Below are 27,535 nucleotides of genomic sequence, written 5' to 3'. Positions count from 1 at the left end.
TTCCTAGAAATTAGGTAAAAAATTCACCCACTGAGTATTCTCAAGTGTGTCTTTATTTACAGTTCAATACACCTCATACTTTAAAGAAAAAAAAACCTCAAATGGAGAAGTTCACCTAGAGATATGAAAATATATTTAAAAAAAAAGGTTTTCTTATTTTAAAATAAAAAGAGTGATCTGATAGCTACAAAATGTACAACAACTATAAGCCACACCAACTAACCAATTTTGATGTAATTAATAATATATGTATAAAAGATTGGGTTTGATCTAGAAAACTATTTTGAGCACCCAACTCACCCCCTGAACCCTGCCGCTCGCACGAATGGCTGGTTTACACTTCAGAGTGCAGACCACCTGAACACAGTCCGGCAAACAAGACCAGCTAGAGCTGAGAAAAATGCGACCGGTGCGAGGGGTGCTGACTGATGAGCCGGTTTCAGAGGTGCCGTGATCTGCAGTGGAAAGACCCAGTCGTTTGCCTGCATACATTCCTGGTCGATGTTGAAGAACGGGGTAGAATTCTAAACCCCTCGCTCTCACATGGGCGTGGGCGAGGCTGTGTGGGTAGGTGTTGGTGAGGGTGTCAGGGTGGTGGGGGTGTGGGTGGGGGTCAGGGAAGCGGGGGGCGCAGCCGCTGGGACGGCCACGGCGTGCAGAGGCAGATCCAGGGAAGGAGGCTCCGCAGGCTGGGCTGGACTCTTCTTCTGAGAGTCAAGCTTCTCCATCAGCTGGGTGTACAGCTCTTTCACCGCCTCGCTGGTCTGCTGAGGAGCCGAGAGAAACAGGTAGGGTCAGGATGGCGGAGAGGGTTGACGATTGCAAGCCCTTTTGTGTAGAACAGTGCTCCCCCTTTGTAAGGCTGCCCTTTATATCGTAGAACCAGTTAAATGATGGTATGGTACTGGCTCCTGTCTGCCCTATAGTGCCATTCCACCAGCACTTTCATTCTAGAAGGCTGAATGCAAACAGCACAATCTTGCAACTACGGCTTCTGATTCTAGAGTTATAAAAGGGGAGCAGTGTGACACTTTTTAGGGGAATCACAGTTTCTCTGTGAGCTATTACGAAAGGTAAGCAGAGGGCTCCAGTTCAAGTAGTCCCATACCAAGTGTAGCTAATAAGCTAATCAGACACAGGGTCAAGGGGAGACCCTTCATACATGGTACCTGCACTGAGCTTACTTGCTTGGAAGGCTCCAGGGTCTTTATTAAGGACTCCAGTCTGGAAGGCAGTATCTTGTGATGAAGGTGCAAGATCAGTCTCAGAATGTGCCTGTGTACGTTTTCCTTGCTGAAACAGATCATCGCGAAAAAACAAAAACGCATTTACAACTTTATTAAACCTATTCAGCCTTTGATTGTCTTTTCATTGCAAACATAACGGAAACTGTGTTTAACCTTGTACCAAGAAGACCCTGCTGTATAGAACCAAACAGCACTGTACCTCGAAAACGACGTCAGGAAAAAGCCATCGAAGACAGCATTGCAGAACTCCTCTGCTCCGAACTCGTCAGACAGCAGGGTGAAGCTGCCGGTGAAGAGGTGCAGGAAGACATCGCTGAACGCCATGTCATTGTAGGTCTCCACTGCAGCAACAGCAAGCACCATTAGCACAATGTCCACCCACCTTGCACACCACGAGGCTGTAATTTTATCAAGGGGCTTCGATGACACTGAAACCACGAGAGCGGACCCCGAGATAAAATCACAGCCTTACTAGGCTACAGCTGGACCGTATCTTTTTTTTTTTTTTTTTTTTTTTTGTTTAATAATTAGCCAGACAATGTAGCTTGTTTTAAGGACACTATGTTCGATCAGTCAGCTGGCAGGAAATTAATGCAAAGTTTATCCCAATTCACTGCGACACCAGCATGTAAAGCTACTCTGTGTAATTAATAAAAACTAAAATGAGTCAACGATCGCCCTAAAATAAAGGACTTCCTCCCGAGGAAAAGCGATTTTTAACCCCAGAATCCGGAGCTGCTCTTACCCAGCGCGGGCAGCAGTCTCTGGAGGGCGTTCTTGTTTCTTTGCTTGGTGATGTGCAGAATGTAGTAGAGACCCAACTCACAGGCAACGCGGTTCTCCTGGAGGGCCCTGCAGGGGAAACGAGAAGCAAGCCAGCCAGGCCCGTCACATCTCAGCTCTGAATCTCATACACTGCACACAGCTTCACAAGTCACAACAGTGTGATCCAACTACTCCCTCGCTAACATTAACACTTTGCTAATGCACTCATCTACCTATACTTCTATTGGCAGTTTTAAACATCTGCCACGAGCTACAACATGACAGGGAGAAGTAGAATAGGAGTGCCGCTGTAATGCAGCAGGACAGCTGCGGAGGAATCACTGCTCTCTCACACTCACCTGGTGAAGGACTCCGGCAGGGAGCTGGGGTAGGTGACAGGAACCTTGTCCTCCATCGGCGGCAGCTTCTGGTCCACGTTGAAGGTGTAGTCATCCACAACGAGGGCCAGCACGGACGGCAGGAACTTAGTGACCAGGTCCAGCTCCTGGGGACGGGACATCAATTGAGACTTTAGAGCCGTGCTTAACAGCTTTAACAATCACCCGACATCTCGTAATCCTTAAACATCCTGGAACTTCATCCCACATTCAGAACAACATCAAATGCAGATTGTGTTCAATTCAATTATTCTGACTCCAAGTCTACAGGTCACAGGACTATCTGAAGACATGAGGGTGATGGGATTTCACAATGAACTCATCCCTCAAGGTCTCATCCTTCACCTCCACTGAAACAAATTCCCAGCGAGGTGCGAGGATTTCACACGGGCTGCCCGAGCCGATGAACAAGAAAGAAAGCTGGAGATGCTCCTACCAGGCGTGGCTCCTTGAACACCTGGCTGTCGATCATGTCCCAGGCCCCCTGTCCCAGAGACAGCATCCTCAGCTGCAGCAGCAGGTCTGGACTGTCCTGTGGAAGGAACACATAGCATCAGCATCATCATCATCAGCTGAGTGTGCAGGACAGCCTGATAAAAGCAGGGGTGCAACGATTCATCTTGCAGTGATGGAAAGAAGACTCCCACTTCATAGCAGTTTGAGCCATTCCTGCTTTTACTATGAGTTTAATAAGACACACCTGAGCTTTGTTGCCTATATACGCTGTGGCTAATCAAGCTGGTAGTAAATCTTCCCTATAGCTTGCCTCTTTCTGTTTCACAAAACAATATAAACATATTTGCAAAAAAAAACTATAATTAAGCTGTCTAAATCACTAAAAGGTTCATGTTTTCCTCTATAGAAAATAATGGGGTTCAGCAGACTTACCCTGGGCAGGGCGTCCTGGCTGACCAGCTCCTGCAGGTTCCTCACGGTACTCAGAACCAGGGTGTTGGTGGCAAACGGGTCGCAGAGGATCATCGACAGATCCCTGCGAAAGGGAGATACGGGACAAACAGACAGTCAGCCGCAGCTCTATTGTGGCTCAATGCAGCAAGGACAGCAGATTCATAAATCAGGGCTCTGGGTGGAATCTGACTGCTTAAAAAACTGTGATGGAAGAAGATTTTTCATTTGGGACATCATCGTCATTTGTATACAGGTAAGGAAAAATAAAGATCACTCATGAACTGCTCCTCTTGCCCCCTTGCAGTGCCCTCCTCTCCCACTCTTACCCCAGCACTTGCTCTTGCCCCTTCTTCACTCCATCCAGGAAGCCCTGGAGTTCCCTCGCTCGCTTGGCGTCCACAAACTTCTCTCTGATGCACGCATCCAGGCACCAGGTGAACTACACAGAAGCAGAGACCAGGGAGACTTCAATGTGTTTTTCAAGGACAGCGAAACCTGGGATTGATTTATTCCATCTCTCACTTAAATTATTATTTTTAAGCGGAAAAGCGAAAAATGCATAAAATAGTACCAGCTTAAAACCAAACACAACTGCAGGACGGGGAAGATGCATCGTTGTTCCAAGAAGCTTCTTTCTAGTTTTTTTAACCTTTTAAATGATTGTATTCCTCTCTGGAAATTGCTTTAAAAAAAGGGCAAAACACTCCTTTCACACCAAACATTCCAACACCTTGCTGGGATCAATAACACACTGCCTTGACCACCTAGCTGGAACATCCAGCAGCACTGCGGGGTCCCTGCCTGCCTCCTGCTGCCCCTGGTTTGTGGTTTTCCTCTGGGTTCACCTTGTGGCAGGGGTCGACGGAGCAGATCTCGCTGACGTCCAGGTCGTGCAGGGACATGAGCAGCTCTGCCCGCAGGGTGCAGTAGTGCACGTTCCTTGTGCGCAGGAACAGCGTCCTCAGAAACTGCAGCACCATGTCGTACAGCTTCACACTCCTCCCAATCATCTGCGTCAGCTTCAGAACCACCTGGAGCACAGAAAGCAACCTGCTCATATTCACACAGCCATGCAGCTTATACCTGGGCAGCCTACTCGGTTTTTTGAGGTCTGATTTAAAATCATATCTGAATAAAACAGAAAACACACAGTCCCAATGAAATAAAAGTATTATTCTTTAAGACCTAGGGCTTCCAAGCTGATGTAAATACATGCAAACACCTGCCAAATGAAGCTCTTGCTAAAACTGTATCCCTCCACCCATTTACTAATCAAACATAACTGAGCAAATTAATTTCATAATAAATGATCTCGGCCATCATTATAGCCCCTGTCTGGAAATGTGTGCCAAGAACAGCACAGGCATGGAAGAGTATTTAAGAGAGAGCTCTTTTTTTATTCATTTTTTTAACAAAAGCATCCCGATTCCCATAACCCAAGCTTGTGGATGCCCCGCATCAATAATCCCTGGCGCTGCGCGTGGCTTGCCTCTCCCTGGCGGCGTGTCTTGGGCGAGGGGCTGAAGAAGTTGTGCAGCACCGACAGGTCTGTGCTGAAGAGCGCGTTCTCCTTCTCCACGATGTACTGCTTGAGCAGGGGCGAGACCTCGTCCCCGAACAGGGCCTGGTTATCCTGCCAGATCTGCCGCTTCACCTCCACGGCACACACCTTGTACAGGTCCTTATCCGCCATCACCAGCTTCAGCTTCTTCTCTGGGACCTGGGACACACACACACACGGGGGCTACTTCATAGCTCTAAATACTGGGGTGGGAATAAGACTCTCATTGCATAGCAGTTTGACCCTTTCCTGGTTTTACTGTGAATCTAATGAGACGCACCTCACATGAGCATGTTATCTATACACTGTGGCTAATCAAGCTTGTAATAAAACCTGGAATGGGTGAAACTGCTATGCAATAGGGAGTCTTATTTCCATTCCTGTAAAAACGACCTCTCTAACCCTGTAGTAATCCACCAGTGCCTGCCCCCCCCCCATTTATAACTTTAATAACAGATAAAAATACTGTGAAATTATATTTTAGGTTTTTAAATTGTTTAGCTCATTCAAACAGACCCCCAATGAATCTGTCTGTGCACGACTTCAAAATGTTAAAAAACATTTAAGAGCGTATTTGTGGGCATAATTTGAGTGAAAGCACGAATGGCACAGTTACCTTGGGTAAGTGCTTCATAACACGCATCACCACGGGCTGGATCGACGGCATCTTCACCAGCGGGAAGCTTTTCTCCAGCAGCTCTTCTAGTTTATTATACCTGGGAAGCAAAACCACAAGTGCAGTAGAGTGTAAACTGCTGAAGAGGAGGGTTAGGACCTGAATACGGCCCTAGCTACCAGGACACTGGTTTAAAATGAAGGCTTAGTTCAGAGAAAGTGAAAAGGTGGTTACATTAAGAATCTGTTTTGTGCAGCTACTGGCAGCAGCAGAACCCTTACAGTGCCAGTAAAAACCCTGCTGATAGTAACATCTGCATTATTACACGTGAAATAGTGTATGCTTGCGATTATCAGCGGTGCAGGGGTGTATCGTATTCTGCACTGCATTACCGGTCGTCCTCTTTTCCCTCCGCGATAACGGCGACTCTCTCCAGCAGCTTCTCCCGCAGCTCGTCAAACACGGACTGGTGAAAGTCGAGCCGAGGCGTGCCGTGCAGATCCAGGAACGGGAGGGCGGACTGGAGCGAGGGCAGCAGGATTCCATTCTCTGACTGCAAGAAACGGGACAGCCAGGTATGATCGCAAAGGCATTCCTTAGAGTTTAGCAAGCTACCTGTTTTTGATATGGTGAGTGTGTTGACCGGGGCAGGACACAGCATCTTACTTACAAGGGAGTGACTACAACCAGTAGAAAATCTAACAAGCCCCCCCGCCTTATTTACAAAGTCGTCCGGAAGAGAGACACAGGGAAACACAACATTCATTTCAGTATAGCATGTCCCCACTGTGACACAGTATTAGTGAAGCGAGGGCGATTGCGTGCGTTTCCATGCCTCCTCTGATTAAACAGTTACACAGCGCTCCTGATCGGACGCGAGTGCTGCTTTTAGCTTCACTAACTTCACTCGGCAAGCAGCGGGTATCCCACACTTTCGTCTGACCCGTCACTGGCAAGGCGGGAGTTTCGCTTTTCCTTCACTGAAGGCTTTCAAACACGAGAAGTATTAATGATCTTTATATTTATTATCAGGTTCGCCTGTCTGTCGTGTTTACGTGTTTACACTGCAGCTGTCGTTTTTTTAATGGTTTTCCAGGACCCCCTTGTAAACGAGACGCCGCTCTCAATGGGTTTCTCTCCTGGATAAATTTAATAAATTAATAAATCTTCTTTCTTCTTCTTTTACCTGAAACTGGTCGATGGCTTTCAAGGGTTCCGTACAATTCGTAAGCGTTTCCTTTAGATCTTCCCCGTTCGAGATCCCCAGTTCGGGCAAGCCGGAGAACATTTTTCTCTCTTTACTTTGAATTTAATTTACAAATATAAACAAACAGCGAAATGAAATTCCACGTTTACTTTCCTGCAAACACCGGAAACCCCATTCAAAATCGCCGTCATGATTTCCTGTGCGTGCACCCGGATAAACAGCCCCCGCGCGCTGTGCACGAACACCGGGACCTTTGGTTCCGCTAAGCGGGGTGCTGTTTCCATATTTCAGTAAGAGTTTACTTTACATGCGGTGAATCTGGAGAGCCACAACTGTGTGTAAATAAACCTTAGGGCTAGTGGGTTATAATAACCCGTGTTATATTATGAGTTATTATGTAAGGTTGAGGCAGGATCAATGGTGCATATTAACTGATCAGAAGTCTTGTTTTGCTCATAAATGACACTACGGTGGTAGCGGCGTTACCCCGGTGTTATTAAAAATATATAAAAAATAAAAGAACACGCCACTTAACCCTTTCATGCATGATAATATATAAATATATATATATATATATTTAATAATAAATATTATTTTATATGGGGTGGATAAGCTGTCATCCTCTTATGAAGTCATCATGCATTTGAATGGATTTGGGAGCAGTGTGACAGAAGCAGGGTTCCAGTAAACTCGAGTCATTATCCGTTTTATTAAAATGTTTTTAAGAACACTTCTCAACGCTGTCAGCGTACACTGTTTCAATGTGCTACTGTCACAGCAGTGCTGAAGATGAGGAAGAAGAGGACGACGATGACGACTTTAGCACTTTTACAAGATCACCTCCCCCAGTCCCTCCTGTACAGAAACATGTCTGCTCAAGAATACTACAAGTTTCTAAGCTGTGATTCGTAAACATGTCAAACCTAGTGATGCCCAAGATGAAGTCAAAGTTGAAGTACAGTATACAAACGCCCTGTTTGACCAGCACCCAAATCACTTATTATATCAGTAAGAGTAGAATGGCTCTCCAGGACTGGGGTTTCCCTGAAGTGCAGTACGCTGCAGCTGCAGGCTTTTGAGCGACTGGCTTGCAAACACACCAAGCTGCAGCGTAGCGGGTCACAAAGCACTGGTGCATACTGCTGCAACAGCGGGGAGAACTGTGTACATCTCCTTTCTTTTCATTTCTTTATTAAGACATAAATATACACATATATGCAAAATCATGTGAACCTTTAATGCCCATTAGTGTCCCCCCCCTCACCCCCATTCTGTACAGACCCTATAAACCGTTTCCCTGTGAGGGTCTAGACTGTGCAGTCCCGGACTCTGTGTCTCCACTATGCTGCAGGTGAGGAGAAGGACTCTTCAAGGCGCTGGCTGTGCGCAGGGCTGCTGTGAGTCACTGGGTTCTGCCTGGACTCCCGTACTGGGATCAGACGCAGATGAAGAGGAGTCGAGTCCTTGCCCCTCCGGCTCCAGGACCAGCTCCACCGTGGCAATCCTTTCCCCTAGCTGCCTGCTCGAGTCAGCCTGGTGATCCCGCTCGTCAGCCAGGCGGACGTTGACGTTCATCACCAGCGGTCTGTCTTTCTTCTTGACGTCTGCTCAAAAGAAAGAGAAGCTTCCATTTAAATACAGTTTTTAGTAGCATGTATATGTTTGTGTTTAATAAGCAGCAAACATTTAATATAACCACATTCCTGTGAATTACATATCAACATAACAAGGTCATTCAGCCCATCAACACTAGTTCGGTTCCTTCAGCTTGGCTGATCTCAATGATTAAGAAACATGGCCAGGAAACCCATTCCATTCCCTCCCTGCAATCTAAACAAGAGCCTCCCACCCTTTGTCCTAATTCCACTCTGTCTGAAAGAACACTCCAGTCAGTTAAGACACTCTTGGAATTGACAATGCGCGGGCTGCACAGACTCCTGCAGGACGGCTACCTTGTCCGAACTGCTTATTCCTGGGCAGGAGCAGCACTTCCACACTGCTGTGCTCCTCCAGCGCATCCAGCAGGACCTGCCCCTCTTTACTGAAGAGGAACACTAGCGGGGCGCTGATCTCCGAGGTGCTGCCCCCGTCCCCCACCATCTGAAACAGAGGGGTCCCCTCGCTGCTGCTGTCCGTGCCCTGATCTGAGGGAGAGAGGATGCATGATGGGAAGTCAAACGAGTGAAGATAGTCCCGACTTCTCTATATTCGCTCACTGATTCCGAGCAGAACCACAGTGTGGTTTCTGTGTGTACAGCACACGCAGTTAACAACTGAAATCGTGATCACAGAGTCACAGTCATGTATTTCAATGGCAGTATTTTGTGCTAAGGCTTTCAAAAAGCTCTTCAGACTGTAAAGCAGCACTGCTTGGAAAGCGGCGATGCGAGCGCTTCCCAGCGTGACAGTGCGGGGCGCAGCAGCTCCCTACCGATGAAGATGACCCCCGCGACCCCTGCCTCCTGCAGCCTGCGCGCCTTGCTTGCGAACATGCACTCCCCGCGCACAGCCAGCGCAATCCTCCCCCGCAGCTCCTCCGCATTGGTGATGGCACTGCACGCCGTGTAGGGGGAGCTCTTCACCACGCTGCCTTTCACCTGCGGAGCGACACAGGACAGACAGACACACACACACAGTGTTAATGGGGTTCTTTACACGTTTCGCTATTATTATTGGAGCATACTATCCTTAATCCACAATATACAAATGCATGCAAATACTGTAATTGATGCAACTAGTGAACCTAGTGTGCCATTCAACTGAAGTGTTCTCCTCAAGCACTGATAACATACAGAGAGAGCAGGAAACGATAGAAAGAGTCACTTCAACAAGGAACGCTAGCCCAAACTAACAGCATACTAAAAGGCAGTGTCGCTTCCATGACAGTGCTTTAGATCACCGCTCTTCAGAACTCACCCCGTGCTCGTTCTTGGTGAGGTCCATTCCAAACTTGGCGGGCCCGGCCGTCAGTACCACTCTCCCCAGGAAGGGGGGTGAGATGATCTGCACAGCCAGTGGTTCGATCACCTCTTCTTCAGGAGAGTGGGTGAGCTCAGCGATCAGCTTGAGTCTGTAAACCCCCTTCTGAGAGGGGGAGTCCTAATGCAGAGAGAGAGAGAGAGAGAGTCGGGGTCACACAATGTTTTTTAATGCACACTCACAACGGATCCCCCCCAGGGTCCACCAGCTCTCAGCTGGGCTGGGCCTGGCATTCCTTTCCCTTGGGGGGGGTCTGTAACTCACCGGCTGCCCCCCAGGAGCCCCCCCGGGACTCAGAGAGATGCCCATGCTCTTCAGGAACTCGACAGGCTCCATGCCAGTGTCGTGCAGCGGCAGCTCAATCTCCCTGCGCAGAAACACAAAGAGCAGCCACTTCAGACACTGTCAGAGCACAGCTATGGGCCAAAGCATTCCCCAAAAACCTAGAAGCATGCATTGCTAGGACCCAGCTGACACTAAACTCTGCAAAAGATTTTATTACCTGCCCACAACATCGCCCTTTTCAGCGACGCAGAAAAAAAAGCATGCACAAGTTACTGCTGTTATCTGTGCAGCGTGTCAGCCTCACTGCCACGTTCACACATCACACACTGTGCAAACTCAAGCGCAGTTCAGCTGACTGAAAGGCTTCTGCAACTGGAATGCTTCAGACCCTGAAATACATGTTTCCCATCCAGCACCCTGGCTTCCCCGTGTGTGCTCTAGTTCCAGCTGTGCATGCAGGACAGGCCCGGCAGAGCTCCTACCTGAGTGGTGTGGAGTGGTACACTCCCCCGGCCCCCAGCAGGTATTTGTAGCGGTCCCGGATGGTTTTTGCGAAGGCGGGGTTGTTGGGGAATAAGGTCTGCGTGCTGGGACAGGAGTGAGCGAAAAGGTCCTCTTCAGAGGTTGGGTGAACAGCCTAAAACAAACGAATTACGATGTAAACCTGCCGCCAGGTTTGAGGCCAGCTTGAGCAGAGTGAGAAATTATTCTTTTTTTTTTTTTTTTTTAAACTTTATTTAGCTTTGGCAGTATTTTCAAAGTGAAGGTTATTTTTTTTTTTTTAAAGCATGTTAATAGTTCCGATTTGGGACACTGCACATTTGAAAAAGCCGTAGCTACCCACGTCAAAGCAAAAGCATAAACAGCCTAAAATCAGAAGCTTTTAAAACACACACACGCACACGCACACGAATGAAAAGGTTAATGAAAGGGAGGATGACTCTTCTCTTTTCCTGGCACTCACGCTGGCGTTGCCCTGGCAGGCCGGATGCACGGCGGACAGGGCGACAGGCAGCAGGTGGGCCTCTGTAGTGAAGATGTAGTCGTCGATATCGAAGAGAAGCTGCTCCTTCTCTGAGAACAGCAGGTACAGGTACTTAAACATCTCCGCCAGGAAGAACGAGTCCATCCTGAAAAAAACACGGAGCAAACGAGACACTGGAAGCCACGCCAGGGAGACCGGTCCCGCACGACAACACCAAAGGCTTCTTTTAATAGGTTGGCCCTTTACCCTGACTGACAAATAGCATTGTTTTATTTTGCTTATTTTTTGTAATTCTGTGTTCCATCAATCGTTCTTATCCATTTCCTGTTTTCTTACATTGTATTTATCTATTTTTTATTGTTATTATTTATTGATATCATTATTAATATTATTTTATAATATTGACTATTTCTTGATGATGCAGACTTCATTCTGTTTGAACCTCCCTGTAAAGCGCTTTGAGATCGAATAAACTGAAATGGAGTTTAAATTCCACCTGGAGGGATGCCAGTGCCTTCTAGCATGAACCAAATCATGTGTTTTTATTTGTATATTTGCCAGAGCGCAGGTTTGTTTAAACAGTCCCCCGAGGTGAATGAAAGGGCAGTGCAGGTGGTTGGAGGGTTCATTAGCTGCAACCCCTTGGGGAACGCTCTGTACCTGTCCTCGTGTCTGCCTGTCCGCACGTCCTGCACCGCTGCAAAACCACACGGGACTCGGGCGTGCCGGTCCAGACTGTCCACGATGGACCTGCCCACCTGCAGGTAGTACGCGTCTCCTGTAGCCTGGAACAAAGCATCAAAGAATGAGTTCTAGAGGACTGGTCTCCTGTAGCCTGGAACAAAGCATCAAAGAATGAGTTCTAGAGGACTGGTCTCCTGTAGCCTGGAACAAAGCATCAAAGAATGAGTTCTAGAGGACTGGTCTCCTGTAGCCTGGAACATCACAGATGGAGTTCTAGAGTACAGATCTTGTTTGATGGAACGGGACAGGGGACAGACTGACCTTGTAAAGAAAGTAGGTGCTCTCTGCAAACTCTGGCCGCAGGGGATGCTGGCCCCAGTGCACTCTGAACTCCGTTGTGAATGCCTTGGGGGGGAAAGGACACATATCAGAGCCCATAGCCAGGAGTTAGGGTTGAGTGAATAGGAATTATGCACAAGGTAGTGGCAGGTTAGGTTTAATTGAGCAAGGTTAGGGTCGCCTGTGGTAATAGGGTTCGAGCTGGGGTTGGGGTCAGTGTTAAGGACTGTGTAATTTGCCAGTGCTTGTGGTTCGAACTCTTACCTCGGGTAGAAACTTGTGCTGCTTGGTGACCTGGTATAACATTTCGTGAGTTTCGATTGCTGGTTTTAAATCCCCTCTCAAAACCTAAAAATATAAGAAATAATACACACATTATTTATACATATATTATACACACACCGCGTTCCATATATACGGATATCATAAAATGCGGATTTCCTTCTGCCGCTTGCACACCAATGCCAGTGTCCCAGCTACTGCAAGTGGATTCCACACCTCCGCAGGGACACTTTGCACAGCCTGCGTATGAAGGTTCAGTGTATTTTCAGTTTGCATAGATTTGCATGGAATACATTACATTTGCTGGCAACTACAGCAGAGCTGCCCGGCACTTCTTAGATAGAAGAGCCATACTGACACACAACTACAGAAAAACAAAAACCCATCAAACATCAACTGTGCTTGATTCTACCTTAGATTACAGATTACCCTTCAGTTTATTCAAACCCAGAAAAAAAAGAATATACAGTGAATACTTTAAGAGAGACAGCTCCAAGCTAGAGGACTGATTGACCAATCGATCGGCTGACTGATTGATTGATTACCTGCAGCCCAGGGAAGAAAGCGAGCAGCGAGTCCATCCAGCCGCGCACACTGACGGTGGGGTTGTGCATGTGAACGCTCAGCAGCAGGGGGGGCTGGCTGATGTACTTCATGATCGCCGTGTAGTGCTGGGGAGAGCAAGAGGGAGCGCCCAGGGCACAGCCAATTGATTCAGTTAAACAACTTATAACAGGGCTGGAACAGAGACCAGGAGTGGAACGGCCCCTCCCTGCTTTACAAATACAGCACAGACCAAACCATTTAGAGATTTATGGTATGCAGTTGCTGGCTTTGACAGAAAGCAGTTTTCATTTTTATATTTATTATAAACCTCATTGTTTGCTGATGCGAGTCAGCCCCTGGCTTCATTAGCTTTAGCACAGACTGGAAATGCATCGGTTCCAACAGCGCAGAGTGACATGGAGGTGAGACTCACCGTATTGAATCTCTCCAGGTACACGCCGTCTCCCAGGAGGATGTAAGCCTTCATCAGGTACTCGTAGTACGAGTCGATCCCAGCCCCCACCCCACTGTCTGAGAGACAAGCGCAGTGTATTAGTGCAAATCTCCACTTTCACACACATGCAACATCACTCAGCACAGCTCCCTGTTCTACACACATCTAATCCAATTCGGGAAGCATTTCATTCTATCAGCAATCACAGTCCTGGAGGGCCACTCCTGGTTTAACGGGTGTGATGACCCTGACCGTGGACGGGAGCTCCCCGGGGGGGCGGCGCTTTGGTCTACATAGCAGCTATAGAGAAATGACAGGACACCAATGTAAATGAAGCATTGCTTACCCCTGCGCACCCAGTCCCCATTGTGGATGTTGATGACGGTCCCCACCAGGTCGCTGCCTCGCTGTCTCTTCTCCCACAGCACGTCCAGGGCTCTCCGCGCCTGACCCTGTCACACAAGGAACACTGCGTTAACCCACATAGCGCTATTAGGAGTTATTCTCGCCTTCACTTGATTTAAAACCTTGCTTTACTAAATCTTAGTTCCTGTTTGTGTAATATGACAGACGCTGCTTGCACTGGTTTCCAGTTCGTTACCTCGAAGACTGGCTCCCCGGACAGGCGGCTGAGCGCCGCGAACTCCAGGATCATGGTCCCTGCGCAGGCCGTGCAGGTGTTCGACTCTGTGCCTGTTCGGGAGAGTGGGTTCAGGACCCCGTAGCGCAGGTTCACCTGGGATCCAAAAAAACAAACCGCATCAAAAACAAGACTGGATCCAGTGCAAAATCATTCACAGTTTGAAATACGCGTCATGCAAGCACGGCCTCGTCTTTGCTGTTTGCACACCACGCTGCTGTGGAACCGCTGGGTTCTGAAGCTCTGCAGAGCTGAGGAGGAGCTGTACCCGGGGGTAAGGCAGTCCGCTGGTGGTGTTGAAGGCTGGCAGGAGTCGGTGCCCCAGGTCCGTCGCCATGGCGAGCAGCTCGTCCTTGTACCACTGCATGCGCTCCTGCCTCTGCTGCAGCATGGTGGCCATCACGTGCGCCCCCAACAGACCACTGTGGGAACAGCAGGGGAAACATCACAGTGTTGGAGCGTTACAGTGATTCAGTGGGCTACCTGCTTCATGTGGACTTTTCCTAAAAGGTATTGGATTCCAGATTCTAGACCCACTAGAAATATCAGAGGTGCAATCAGCACTAGTCCTCCGAATTGAATTTCATCCTGGTAATAATCCATGCATTGAAAAAAATAATACAAAAGCAAGATCCAAAAGCTTGTTGCATTGAGAAGTCATCGAATTATGGTCTTGCATCAGACTAATGCAAGACCATAATCTTTGTATTGGGCTTGGGCAGGAAACGGTCTGATACTGTCGACTTATCCAAGGTGACCCAGGCTCTTCATGGTCTTACTTATCCAAGGTGACCCAGGCTCTTCATGGTCTTGCAGTGTCCCTGCAACACAATAATCAACGTGATGAGCCCGTGTGTGTGCGCGTTACTCACCCCAGCACTCTGATGTTGGTCTCGAAGACAGACACCACCACGTCGTGGTCGAGCCGGACGTCCGCGATGACTTTCTTCACCGCCTCCTCAAACTCATCCAGCCTGTTCAGGAGCTGAGGATGAAAAATAGCAAGCCACGAGTTCATCTTTCTGGTGCCCTAGTCTCTCGACCACGCGATAAACAAGAGGAGTCCTCCTACAGAACCCCCTGGGTTGAGTTGAGCTGCTTACCACCAAGGTGTCCATGGAGTCGATGAGGGTGAGGGAAAACCTGGTCGACAGAGAAAAATATATTTACACAGGAGAACACCTACACAGGTGCACGTCACACAAGCAAACGATTACATGGCAAGAAGCAACACCTTCATCCACGAGCTTCTCATTCTCTTCAGGACTGTTACCCACACTTACATCCCCAGAATGTCGTCTACATCCCCGCGGTTGGGCTCCAAGCCCCGGACCCTCCCTCTGCAGCTCAGGGGCATCAGCTCATCAGCAGGGTAGGCATATTTCTGAAAGAGAAACCAGCGTGCTGCATCACAGGACTCGCAGAGCGCTTCACAGACTCAGGGGTACAGTATTTACACGAGCAACAGGAGTTTGAGCAATCAGCCCCCTTTTAAACAAACCATCCCTCCCCTGCAGCTGCATGAGCAAAATCCTAAGAGCAACCCGCCAGACTCGAGCGTGACTTATTGAAGCTGTGATCAGAGTGCGCTCAGCAGGGGCCTGATCACATTCCTGCTCAGTTCAATACTGCACCTCAGCAAGGGGGGTGCTGAACCCCAGGACTGGGGAAGCACGAGTGGGAGTTTCTGAACCTGAACTTGACCCATAGCGGGATAATAGGGAAGGGGGTGAGAGTGCAATTAAAATTTCAATGAAAAGCAGTCCCCGTAGGCATGTGGTATAACGCAGTGCAGTTATACGTACCATATAGCTGCCGTATGCATGGTCAAACATTTCCAAAACCTGGTCCCTGAAAACAGAGCGACACAAAGCTGTTAGTTTGAGTCACTTTATTGCAACACTCACAGTGCTGGCCGCTTCGTTTCAAGCAGCCCAATGCAATCACTACAGAAACAACAAGGAATCCTGTATTAGGATAACATTGATCCATGTGTTTTCTTCCAGTTCTGCACATGTCTTACCTGGTTTTTGCCTTCTCTTCCGTGGTCATCGCCTGGACTCGGTGGTGACGGACCCAGCTAAGGGCTGCCAAGTACAACAGGAACACTTGGAAGCTAGGACCCATACTGTCTATCAACACCACTCCGCACTACCCCTCCTGCCCCAGTAGCTAAATTCAGTTTGTACCAAACTGATCTGTAACCTTCTCTCCAAACGAGGTCTAGCGATCCGACACCAAGACTTTTTATTTTTTTGTGTTTGCGTATCTATATAAAAATCACAGAATAAATCGCCCGCTACTGTAGACAGTTCAGTGCGGATGTAAACATTAATTTTACAACACAAGCAAGAACGCAACCACGCAGCAATCGTGCTAACTCACAGTGTTATCAGTGCATAAGGATGGGGCTTGGAGAATAGACACATATCGTGCCGATCAGTGTTTCCTTGTCAGTCAGTACTTTGTCCTTTAAAATCGACCTAAATAACAAACAGCAGTAGTGCTAATAATAGAAAATAAAGAACTGTTCCATGAGTGCACGTCGGAATGTGACACAAGACCTGGTCGGGTCACAACTACAGGACTTGCAAGCCCACGACTTTACCTGCGCCCCGAACCCTTCCTTGCTGTTATTGATGTGTGTATTGTGCTCAGCAGTACCGCTGTCGGGTCGCAGGCTGAAACTCCACGGGAACTCCGCTCTCAACTTCGTTTTGTATAACCCAGCCCGGACGCGCCGCTGACCGACTCGCTTTCACGTTCCCTTGCCTCATTATCGCCTATCATCTTTCCCGTCTCCCTTCCTCGCACTCTGTTGCTTCTCTGCCTCTCTCATGCTTCAGCTGTTGCTAAACTGTAAACAGCAGCCATGCCTGTCTCTGTTTTACAGGAAAGGAACGCACTGAACTCATCCCCGGATACCTTTAAAGGGCCAGTCTGGGCTCGCCAGTTCCTGGATTACGCAGACTCGCCGAGGGAACTGTGCATTCTGGGTACTGTAGTTTCTTTAAATTTATATGCACAGTATTTCCTGAGAAGAAATAAAAACGTCACAGGTATAAGAAATAACACACAGTTACGTCATAGCTGTTATAAAACGTCATGAATCCTATTCACCCACAACACTAATATATGCGCATGCTCTCTTGTTTGTCCACAGGAGCGCATTTGCACACTGATTAGGTTTTTAATGTAAGTTTTAAGTGTAATATATGAATTTAACTGTCCTGCCGCATTCTCGATAATACAGTTTATACACCAAGACCCCAGCGGGCGTTTCAAACTACAGTTCCCAGATTGCAGAGCTAAACCACATGAGAATCATATGACAACCCAGTTTGGAAATGTCACACATGACTCTGTCTTTCTGCATGTCGATACAGGAGTCTGCAGAGACTGCCTTTCGCCCTGCATACGCCCGTCGGCAGCTTGTGCACTGCTGGATTGCATAGGAAAGTTAAAACAGTTTCTTGTCGTTTGAAGTGAAGACAGGGTCCGTGGTGTTTTACTGCGTGTGCTGCAAGCATGATGATGCCTGTAAGTACAGAAGTTAGTTACCATGTGTAATTATTGCAATGGGCTTGATTACTGTGCGAACGTCGGTATAACCCAACTTCACCATTTGTATCCAGCCTGTACTATATTGGTATAGCGGAATGTTAAAATAATAGCATAATTAAACACGTTTATTTTATGACCAAAAAATTCAAAAGTTTAATTATGTTGCGCGTTAACTTGAAATAGAAGTGACATTTGAAGGTTAGACTGCCAGTAAGAAACCCCAAAGACTGCTGAAGAGCAATAATTCCGTTTTGAGAAAGAGAAACGGGTTATGCTGTATTGAAAATCGAAATCAGCTTCCTTAGTTCACCTTTTACACAAAGCTATGTGTTTTGTTTGTTTGTTTGTTTTCGAATTTGTGTGTCTCCGAGGCATGAGAGAAAAAACCTCCCCGAACTAGTGTCTGTGTTTCAATATATTTTTTTGTACAGGTCTTGACGTTATCATGTCAGAACTGGTTTTTTTTCTGTGTGATTTGAACAAATAGATTCGTTCAAATCTAATCGACAGATTAAACAGAAAGCGCATATTTTGGTACAGTCGAGACGCGTACAGCATACCATCAAAGCTGGTATAAACGTTTTGGTTTTTTTTTCTCCCCGGTTGTCTTAAGACAATCTTCCTTTGTGCGCTGACTTCCCTTATAAACCGGGACAGTCCGAAGTCATGACGTCCTCGTTTCAATACACAGAGATCTTGTGGTTCTGATTAATCTACAGGACAGCACAGCGGCTGCGCGCACAGACGCGCACCATTGCAACCGCATAGCCGGTATATTGAGAGGACCCCCAGATGGGTGTGATGGCGATGGGTCTGTCTGAATACTGTACGGGGGGAAGTTTGAGAATCTGAGCGCTTAGTAAACTTCTCACTCGGTGGTGGTGACTGGCAGGGTAGAGTGTAATAACAAACCTGCAGGCAATACCTACTGCAGTGTAACCAATGAAAAGCCTCCCTCTTGTCTTTATTAATTGATCTGCTTCATTAGGTCCCTAACTTTCCTTCTCTTTCAGATGCACTTCACAGCGTCCAGCAGAGTCATGTTACTCTTTGAGTTCTGGGATGTGAACGGACCTGCAGGTGAATGCAAGCACCAGGCTTCCTATTCCATAGTCTTTGCCTAAATGCATCTCTGTCTATACCAGGCTTTAAATTATATAACTTACAGCTAATGAAATAATCAGTCCTGCCATGTATTCCATTAGTAACGCTGTCACGCTGTTTAGCAAACCCAGGCTTGCTTTACAATGCACGCTGGAGTTGCAGTTCAGGGTTACAGACTACCATCATCACCAGTGCATAACACCAGGACAGGCTGAGAGCAGTTCAGGGTTGCAGACTCCCATCATCACCAGTGCATAACACCAGGACAGGCTGAGAGCAGTTCAGGGTTGCAGACTCCCATCATCACCAGTGCATAACACCAGGACAGGCTGAGAGCAGTTCAGAGTTGCAGACTCCCTTCATCACCAGTGCATAACACCAGGACAGGCTGGGAGCAGTTCAGGGTTGCAGACTCCCATCATCACCAGTGCATAACACCAGGTTAACATCAGTTCTGAAATACCTGCTCGAGCTGTGAGCGCTGTGTCTTGGTGTTCTGTTTGTTCAGGGATGGTGGTGTCTGTGCTGGTGGTCCTCCTCATGACAGTTTTTTATGAGCTCCTGAAGATCTGGAAGGTTTCCCTGGACTCCAGATCCAAGCCTCCCTCACTCCTCGACTCTGTCAGCCGCACGACGCTGGTGGAAACCGTCTCGGAGAGCTCTGCGTCCCCCGCTTCTCCGCAACACAGCTCCAGCAACAAGAGGTAACGGGGGGGGGGGGGGTTCTAACCTAGCCAGCGCCTGTAGGAGTGTGAGATGCCGTATTCGTTATCTCATTGTGGCGTTACACAGTGCTGGTATTGCCAGACGCTGGTCCGCTCACTCCAGTGGTTGAAGTGTAGTTCTGAAATGGCTTGGCTTTGGTCTGGTTGCTCCACACAGAACACTTCCACACCTCCATGTGATCCTTCCCTTAGCCCAGCATGCCTGCAGACCACAAGTGCACGCCCTGCAACTGGGAATTAGTCAGCAATCACTTTTCAACCTGAAAGCAAATAAAACGCTGACTGCCACCACGCCCTGCTCACACAGCTACGCGGTCACATGAGACCCTGAGGTTTTTGCTCCTGTGCAGATTTTACACCCAGTAAACAAACCTGTTAGATTAGTGTGTTTGCTTTTCATGCATTGACAGGTTTACTGAGTTGAGCAAAGGCCTCCTCGCCTCTGCTGCCTTGGATATTGAATGTATTGACATCGTGGCTGTGTAATCTGTGTTGATCGGTTGCACGCTAGCGGCTGCCGTGTCACACAAGGTAATGGGTTAGCAGGTTTGCTGCCCATCACAGTAGCACAGAGGTGAAGTCATTAGCTTCAGGGGCTGGCAAGTGCTTGTTTGCAGCACTGTGAATGCTGGCATTGCAGAGCTCCCTCCTGGAGTAACGCTGTGGTGTCCTCCTCCTCCTTGCAGGTGGCTCCTGTTCCACGTCTTGCAGACTGTGATCCACGTGGTCCAGGTGGTGCTCAGCTACATGCTGATGCTCTGCATCATGTCCTACAACGTGTGGATCTTCCTGGGTGTGGTGGTGGGCTCTGGGATCGGCTACTTCGTGGCGTACCCCCTGCTCATCCGGCTCTGAGGGGGTTCAGTGCTGGCTGTGCTATTCAAAGAGCGGTGGAGACACACACACACACTAGTGCAGCAGATTCTCCGAGAGAGTTTGCGTGCATCGCTCTGCCAGCGTTCTGGAGAAGGGAGGTCTCTGCCCGTGTGTCTCGCTATTGAGCCAGTTGGATCTGTGATGCATTAACTTCGTGGGTGTTTTTGAATCAGTTAACTGTTCAGGTTATAGAGCAATGTTTTTATTTTATTTTATCGCAGCGGTCCACACATGGCTGTGAGCTCGCTTGGAGGACTCTCTTTGTTTTGTTGTTTGTTTGTGCTTCCTGAAAAAAAAAAAAAACTCTAACCTTTCAAGTTTGTTAGCTCAGCCTGCTTCTATCCACTGCAATCCAATCTGTCTGAACTTTACAGTGCCAGACCTGTCCTCAGATTGAAGGCATTGCTACATTTGATCATTTTGTAAACTATTACCTGATCTTATTTTTTTAATTTTTTTAAATCTAATCCTGGTCCTACTTTATTACCCCACAGAATCTGTGCCTTATCACTTGTCCAATTTCCAAATGGTTTTCCACATTGAGAATGAAGGCAGGCAGACCATGTAGGTCTCATTCTAGCTGTGGAAGACGCTCTCGCTGTGTTTTTAACGTGACAATGACTTGCACTACGACTGAATGAAAGTGATCATGTGAAGCTGCCCTGTGAGTTGAACCGTGCTCCTCAGTGGGTGAAAGTCTCACCGCTGTGCTTCTGCGAGCAGGGTCGTGTTCTTGTAAAAGGGCTTGCACAGCTGTACAGGTACACTGTATGTTCCCTCAAGGGCTGAACAGAGTACTGCTGCCTGTCTGTGTTTTATTAAGATCTTGCATTGTGTGTAAATGTTGGTTTCTAAAGAGTGTGGGAAATTGTATATTTAAATTAAAATGTGTTTTAGAATAATGATAAAATAAAATCATGTTGATAAGAAAGCCTACAGCATATTTAAAATGGCTGTGTTTTTAATAAATTGCCTTGCTATACCAGATGGAGATAGCTATGAGCAGTGTGCACATCATTTGGGGGAGGGTGGGGGGGTGTTCAACAGCAGATACAACTGATGCAACACCTGGTGTGTGTGTGTGTGTGTGTGTGTGTGTGTGTGTGTGTGTGTGTGTGTGTGTGTGTATCCCCAAAAAGGGATATCCCATTGCAAATAAAGATGAAAGTAGGTGGTTTTCAAAGGAAAGCAGAATTCAGCCACAACGCTTAGTTCATTAAGAGCTCGATAGGACTGGCGTGCTGGGAGACCCTTCGTCAGTTTGAAATGGTACATTTGCTTGTTGTTGCTTGTGAACCCTAATAAATTGAATGGCTAACGTTTCGAGGAGATGGCTTTGCCTCGTGAAGCGCTGCTCCCGGAGTGTTTAAGTTCACGCTCCCTGGTGTTTTAATGGTCCCAGTCCCATTCTTTCTGTATAGAATGTTCACTGATCACATTACCTTTGAATATATTGTTGTGTAATAAAGCAATGCATTTCAATGAGAGCGCAGTAGAACAGATCTGCAGTTACCTGAGCTTGCACACCTGTACTATTGATCTACAGTGCATTGTACAGTAGCTGCATCATCATCACCACCAAATACAGACTATAGAGTCATGACGGACAGGCACGCAGTACAAGGGGAACCATTTATTATAGGTATACTTGTATGACATATTTAATAGTGTTTTTTAAAGGGCAGTCACAAGAGGTTAACAAATATTATAAAACAGGTGAACAGCTTGAATCTTTCCAAAAAAAAAAGAAGCAATTGGGAAAAAAAAAACACATGGTGTGTGATACAGAACAAACACAAATAAGAAAGGCGACATTATCGCGAACGTGAACTCGACATTGCGATCAAGCAAACACTGCATTATTATCACAACAGGGGAGTGAGGACAAAAGATACACAATACACAGTACGGCAAGGTCCCATCCAGGATCTTGTCCATTATAAAGAACCATTCCACTCGATTTGACCCCTGGACTTTAAACAAATAAATAAACACGTGTTATATAACAAGCAAACGGTGCCCCAAAGCAGTGTCCTGCAACCAGAATTATACTACAGCTTCGATTTATTAGGTGAAAGGTTTTGCATTCGAGCCAAGAGGCCACTAACCATTGATTGAATTATATTGCAAAACTGGAATCAGCAATCTTCATACATGTGCAAAGAAATATTGTTTCATTTTACTACAAACAAAGCCGCTTGTTACATATCGTTCTCCCATCTTGAACATATTCGACAGCCTGCCTGAATCTTCCGGTGTCTTTCGCTTCGGTAACGGGAATGTGTGTGTGTTACATTTTAAGTGGTCCCTTGCCCCAGCTATTTTTAATGTGTTTCTACCGGGTGATCAAGGCCTTCATTTTATTTGTGGAGTGCTCTGTGACAAACTGCAGTCAGGTACAGGACACACGCACAAAGCTGACGCACGCCGCAAGCAGGTGATCACACCCCTGGTCAAATTCAATGGAACGATTCTGAAACATCTGGTCCAACGTTGAAACACTTTTGAATAAAAAAAGAGAATTAAATAATATACATAAATATACATATAAACAAAAACAAAACTATAAAAGACGTTGATTACTGTTTTTATTTCATGTAAAATAATGCGATTGTTGTTATTTTAATGTTTTGGTGATCGTTAGAAATCAACAGCGACTTTCTTCAAGGAGGACTCATCAGCAAATCCAAATGATTCACGCACAGCTGGCCTGGCTCCGCAGGAGCTCACCTGGAAAGGTGCTCTTCAAACCAGGTATCTCTCCAGGTAAAACAGCAAAAAGAGAATCAGTCTAGCAAGTCTGTTTCTAGCGATTTAGTTTCCTATGCGTTGCACGATCCCTGCAACGCTGAGCTGCTAAGTCATGTAGCAGAATATACAACCAGCTGGTCAGATCTCCTTTCAAATCATTAAGGAGGTCTTTACCCTAATCTGATCAGCTGGACCTGCACATTAACCCTTAACACCACTGTGCCCCTTTGTACTCCTTGTAGCAGCTTGAGTGCAGTCAATAATAATAACAACAATAATAATAATAATAATAATAATAATAATAATAATAATAATAATCATTTTTGTAAAAAACGAAATTCTGTTTCTTACAAAACTGACCCTGCCATTGAAGAATGTCCTTATTGGCGTTGTTTAGATGTATTATAGAATTACTGCAAGCAACTAACAAAGCAGGCTTAGCGTGCATGTGGGGGTACTCTATGTATTAAAGATGTGGCAGAGCCCCAGCAGTTACTAACACACATGTATGAATGGGCAAATCAGCAGAGCAAACCTGATCTCCAGCTCCCCAGCAGATCACCAGAGCAGCCCTATTCACAGCGAATCAGCCCCAATACTCAGCTTCATGCCGAGCATAGCTAATCTTCACTAAAGCACTGGCTTATCGAATAGTGGAAAAACAAAACCACTCCATTTAAAATCCTTGTAATTCACCCTCCTAAATGCTGTGCCCTTCTTGAAAAAAAACAAAAACAAAAAACAAACACAATAATAAAATAAAGCCTTTCTACCTCTTCCTTTTTTAAAAGAACACATTTCCTCCCATTTCTTTTTTATTTTCATGTATTTTTTATATAAATCTGCTTAACAGCCAGGATCTTCCGGACTCGTTTCCCCAGATACCTCCTCTCTAGTCTCCCTGTCACTCGAGGGATCCGCCACCTTGGCATCCAAAGTCACTTCCCCCTCGGCCAGCACGACAGTGGTTTCTCCCACTGGGGCTGGGTCTTTTGTGATTGGCTGAGCTTGCTCATCCCCTGCCTCCTCCCTGGCTGGGGACTGGAAGCCACTGTCGTCGTGGGAGGTGACTGAAGAGGGCTGTTCCAAACAGGCAAGGGCATGGTCCGCTTTCTGCTCCTCTTGTCTTTCTTGTTTTTGCCCAGGCTGGGACACAGTTCCGTTAGTGAGCGGGGGGCTGTCCGCTGCAGGGACGCTGGTTTCCAGCGTGACCACTGGGTTTATCAAGTCTCTGATCTGGTGGATGCTATCCGGGGAGGTGGGCACCTCTGGCTCAGCCCCCACCTCTGGCTCCTGTTCCTCGGGGATTCCCTCCTCCGTCGGCACCTCCAGGCAGGACTCATGGGGCAGTGGCGGATTCCCCTCCAGCTGGATCATGGACACCACCTGCTTCATGCGCCGCCTCTTCTCAGTGACCGGCAGGTCTGCGGAGTCGGGCTCCTCCAGAGCCCCGCCGTACTGGCTCTCCCAGTCGATGGAGGGCCCGTCTCCCAGCAGGTGCAGGCTGGGGTCGCTGTTGGTCAGGACCATGCTGTCCCGGAACAGGTTGTGCCTCCTCTGGACCGCCGCCTCCTTCACCGCTGCAGAAGAGAGAGAGACACGACAGAATGATCAGATACCAGCTGGGCATTTTATGGGTGCTTCCTATTCATTTCAGGGTGCTGTATTAACTGTCCAGCAGGTGGCGTTGGTGTACAGTAAACCTGTCTGTGACCAGCAAGCACGGACCTTTTAACAGAACGTCATTCGTTCTTATGTGCCTAGAAGGGCGGAGAGCGGAGGTTTGGATTGAAGGAACGCACTCACCCAGCATGATGTCCTTCATGACGGACTGGAGGACCACCTCCTCGAAGATGTTCTCCACCAGGATGAACTTGGAGAAATCCTCGAAAATCAACTCTTGAAACTTGGGCAGCTCCTGACAAGAAAAGATCATTAGATCAATACCGTGGCCACCCTGTAAAGCAGACGGGCCGTCAGAGCCTTGCACAGCACACACACACGTGTACGATCGTGCATTGCGGCCCATGGCGCACACAGCCCCCTGTGAAAGGCATTGAATAAGGCACGTCTGTTGGAGTCAGAAGAAGAGTTCTTACGGCTTTGCAGGACGGGCCCAGCTTCTTGAGCATGTAGGGGATAATGATCTGCAGGAGAGCCTCTCTGAAGAACTTCTTCCTCACCGTGCTGCTGTCGTAGTCGTATTTCTGCAGGGAGAGCGAAGAAGAGTGTCCACAAGGTGAACAAAACACCACAGTGTGCACTGACTGAAGAGCCTGGGGTGCAGATGCCACCAGAGTCCGAGAGGAGATTACCTAGAAATCTACTAGAAGGGTGACAGCTCGGTGCATCTCAAACACTTCTGCAGCTACCCCTGGTGGCACACTGTTAATCGTTTGAACTTCATTTATATACGTCTTTCCCAGTGGTGAGAGAAGACATGTGCTGGGTGGCATTGATCTCTACCCCCTTGTCCCGCTGTACCCCCTCCCCCCCTCACCTCAGCTGCCCTGTCCTGAATGCACTGGATGGTCTTGCCCCCTGTGTACCTCTTTGTACCCCCCGCCCCCCTCACCTTGATCACTCTGTCCTGGATGCGCTGGATGGCCTTGCACAGATCCTCCTTGTCCGCCGAGGACTCCAGACTCTGGTGCAGCAGCTGCTCGAACGTGTAAACCGCATTGTCCATTTGCTGGAAAATCAAACAACTCTGTGTGTGAGGATACTGAACATTTTACTGTTACCTCCAGTGCCAACCGCTAGAGTGCGCTGGTGCGTTTCCAGAATCCAAGCAGAGAGAAAAAGGTTCTAAATTCCACAGCACTGGAAGAAACTGTCACTTTGCAGCGTTCACGGCAGAGGTTACAGATAACAAGACTGCTTTCAGCCACACCCTCAGCCTGGGGGCAAGTTAGCTCATTTATTATACACACTTCACAGAGCTTCAAGAAACTACGTTTCAAACCTCAAACAAGCCCCTGAGACAGTAAAAGCAGCTTCTGACCCCCCCCCCCCGAGTGGTATAAAGGGGTTGGTTTGAATGGCAGCGTTCCCACCTCTCTCATGAGGATCTGTGCGCGCTGCACGAACACGGCAGGGCTGGACACATCGAACCTCTGCTGCAGACCCTCCAGCTGCAGCTCATCCATCTTCTCATAGCAGCTCTGCATCTTCACAGGGTGAAAGGCCAGCATCGAGATCTTCTCCATGTACTGAAAGAGAGAGAAACGGGCGTCAGACACACAAGCACACTCCCCGTCGCACATCTGCATCTACACGTCACCCGCACCATCACTTTGGGGTTCACTGCGTCGCACCCGAAACGTGGGTTAGAACTCTGCTAGGTTCAGAGGAATTGGTGCTTCAGAACCTATGCACTTGAAACCAGTAGCAACCCATTCCAGTGTGGTTGCTTCCAGAATACCTGGAATCGATTCCAACAGGCAGCTTCAAACCGATTATAGTGCGTATAAAGTGGGTCGAATGTGTAAGAGAATGGTGGAAGGGTGCTGGAATGAGACTGGGGTGCGAGGAGGGGTAACGAAGGATGGGGTGTCTCACCTCGCCCAGCTTTTCCTGGCCCCCCTCGTTGATGACGTTCTTGTTCATCTCCACGATCTCGCGGAAGAAGACCTCGCGCACCTCGGAGAAGCCCCTGCTGGTGGGGCTCATCAGAGCGTCCAGGATGGAGGAGATGTAGGGCTGAACGTGGTTCTTCACACACTTCTCTGCCTTGGGCATCACGAAGGCTGCAGGGGAACAAGACAGCAGGGCAGGGGAGTCAGAGGAACCAAGATTCCAATACAATCTACCTTGCGGCTCAAGACTTTCACTCCCTCAAAAAGGTAGAAAATACACGTCACAAATCTAGAACTAAACATTTAATTCAAGGCAGCTTAGTTAAGTTGTTTTTCATTTCGTAACTTGAAAAGCTGTCTTTTTTAATGACCTTGACACTTTGAGAGTAAAAGAGCCGTGAAGAAGGAGTCCCTTGTGGTGTTTTTTGTTTTTTGTTTTTCTAAAAGGTTTTTTTCTATAGAATTCGCTCGTCCTACAGATCACGTAAACAGCAGCTGTGCTGGCAGAGTATTTTGATTGCTGCGGTCTGTGTTTCAAAGTGCTATCGAACAGGGATCATTCTTTCAAAGGAACCGGGTGGTATGTTGCTGCAGCGTGCTTCGGATGGTTTCTAGTGTTCCTTCCTCATTCTCTCAACCACCTACATCGACGCAAAAGTTACTTCACAAATATTTCCAACATTAGTATTAACCCTTTGTTATCGTAGACCCGCCCTTCCCAGATCTTTTTAAAAAAAAAAAGAAAAAAAAATCCTTAAATTCACTGAGCCGAGGGCGTTGACTAGAGTAGATCAGGAATGTCTTCAGAAACCGAAAAAAAAAAAACACGCTTTTAGGTTCTCGAAAAACAACCCTTGACCTGAGCAGCGAGAGTTCTGACCTTGGGGAGCGAGGGCACGGCATTCCAGAAGGACTATTACCAGAACGCCTGGAATGCGGCTCTCCTGCATTTGTTCCAGTCGTGGAAATGTTTTTTTGTTCCCAAGTAAGCACACTAAGGGTTTTGTAACAGGCAGCTCAACACACCGGTCCAGCTCTGC

At 47.6% G+C, this 27,535-nt stretch overlaps 4 protein-coding genes across 5 annotated transcripts; 1 reads left to right on the top strand and 3 right to left on the bottom strand.

Annotated features, from left to right (window-relative positions):
- Positions 1-35: 35 nt before the first annotated feature.
- Positions 36-6,916, bottom strand: nelfb (negative elongation factor complex member B). Its single transcript, XM_041242606.1, has 13 exons — positions 6,683-6,916; positions 5,889-6,049; positions 5,497-5,596; positions 4,809-5,039; positions 4,165-4,350; positions 3,646-3,758; positions 3,299-3,401; positions 2,847-2,942; positions 2,372-2,517; positions 1,993-2,099; positions 1,447-1,588; positions 1,185-1,293; positions 36-767 (listed from the first exon to the last, which is right to left on the bottom strand). Exons 1-13 carry the CDS (start codon positions 6,782-6,784, stop codon positions 540-542), a joined length of 1,824 nt encoding a protein of 607 aa, XP_041098540.1. The 5' UTR covers positions 6,785-6,916; the 3' UTR covers positions 36-539.
- A 477-nt stretch (positions 6,917-7,393) lies between these two features.
- On the bottom strand, positions 7,394-16,872 carry si:ch211-282j22.3 (ER degradation-enhancing alpha-mannosidase-like protein 3). 2 transcript variants are annotated; one of them, XM_041242605.1, is made up of 21 exons: positions 16,506-16,872; positions 15,921-15,984; positions 15,703-15,748; positions 15,181-15,281; positions 15,001-15,040; positions 14,770-14,882; positions 14,166-14,319; positions 13,859-13,993; positions 13,604-13,709; positions 13,237-13,334; positions 12,803-12,928; positions 12,240-12,323; positions 11,958-12,041; positions 11,613-11,737; positions 10,932-11,097; positions 10,450-10,604; positions 9,947-10,049; positions 9,620-9,802; positions 9,135-9,300; positions 8,656-8,847; positions 7,394-8,307 (listed from the first exon to the last, which is right to left on the bottom strand). In XM_041242605.1, the coding sequence occupies exons 2-21, from the start codon at positions 15,947-15,949 to the stop codon at positions 8,072-8,074; spliced, it is 2,442 nt and encodes an 813-aa protein (XP_041098539.1). In that variant the 5' UTR covers positions 15,950-15,984; positions 16,506-16,872; the 3' UTR covers positions 7,394-8,071. The 2 variants fall into 2 exon arrangements, with proteins under 2 accessions (XP_041098539.1, XP_041098538.1); XM_041242604.1 differs by having other exon boundaries at positions 15,921-16,872.
- Positions 16,873-17,260: 388 nt separating this feature from the next.
- On the top strand, positions 17,261-22,687 carry slc31a2 (solute carrier family 31 member 2). Its single transcript, XM_041242591.1, has 4 exons — positions 17,261-17,437; positions 18,475-18,541; positions 19,074-19,269; positions 19,977-22,687. The coding sequence occupies exons 1-4, from the start codon at positions 17,426-17,428 to the stop codon at positions 20,143-20,145; spliced, it is 444 nt and encodes a 147-aa protein (XP_041098525.1). The 5' UTR covers positions 17,261-17,425; the 3' UTR covers positions 20,146-22,687.
- LOC121309594 (protein Niban 2-like) lies at positions 21,785-26,741 on the bottom strand. Its single transcript, XM_041242590.1, has 6 exons — positions 26,479-26,741; positions 25,974-26,129; positions 25,493-25,609; positions 25,017-25,124; positions 24,724-24,835; positions 21,785-24,497 (listed from the first exon to the last, which is right to left on the bottom strand). The coding sequence occupies exons 1-6, from the start codon at positions 26,656-26,658 to the stop codon at positions 23,764-23,766; spliced, it is 1,407 nt and encodes a 468-aa protein (XP_041098524.1). The 5' UTR covers positions 26,659-26,741; the 3' UTR covers positions 21,785-23,763.
- Positions 26,742-27,535: the final 794 nt, after the last annotated feature.

This window comes from Polyodon spathula, unplaced genomic scaffold (assembly GCF_017654505.1).
Source record: "Polyodon spathula isolate WHYD16114869_AA unplaced genomic scaffold, ASM1765450v1 scaffolds_1409, whole genome shotgun sequence".
NCBI lineage: Eukaryota > Metazoa > Chordata > Actinopteri > Acipenseriformes > Polyodontidae > Polyodon > Polyodon spathula.
The sequence above is the reverse complement of the archived record's forward strand: the minus strand, read 5'-3'. Positions and strand labels throughout refer to the sequence as shown.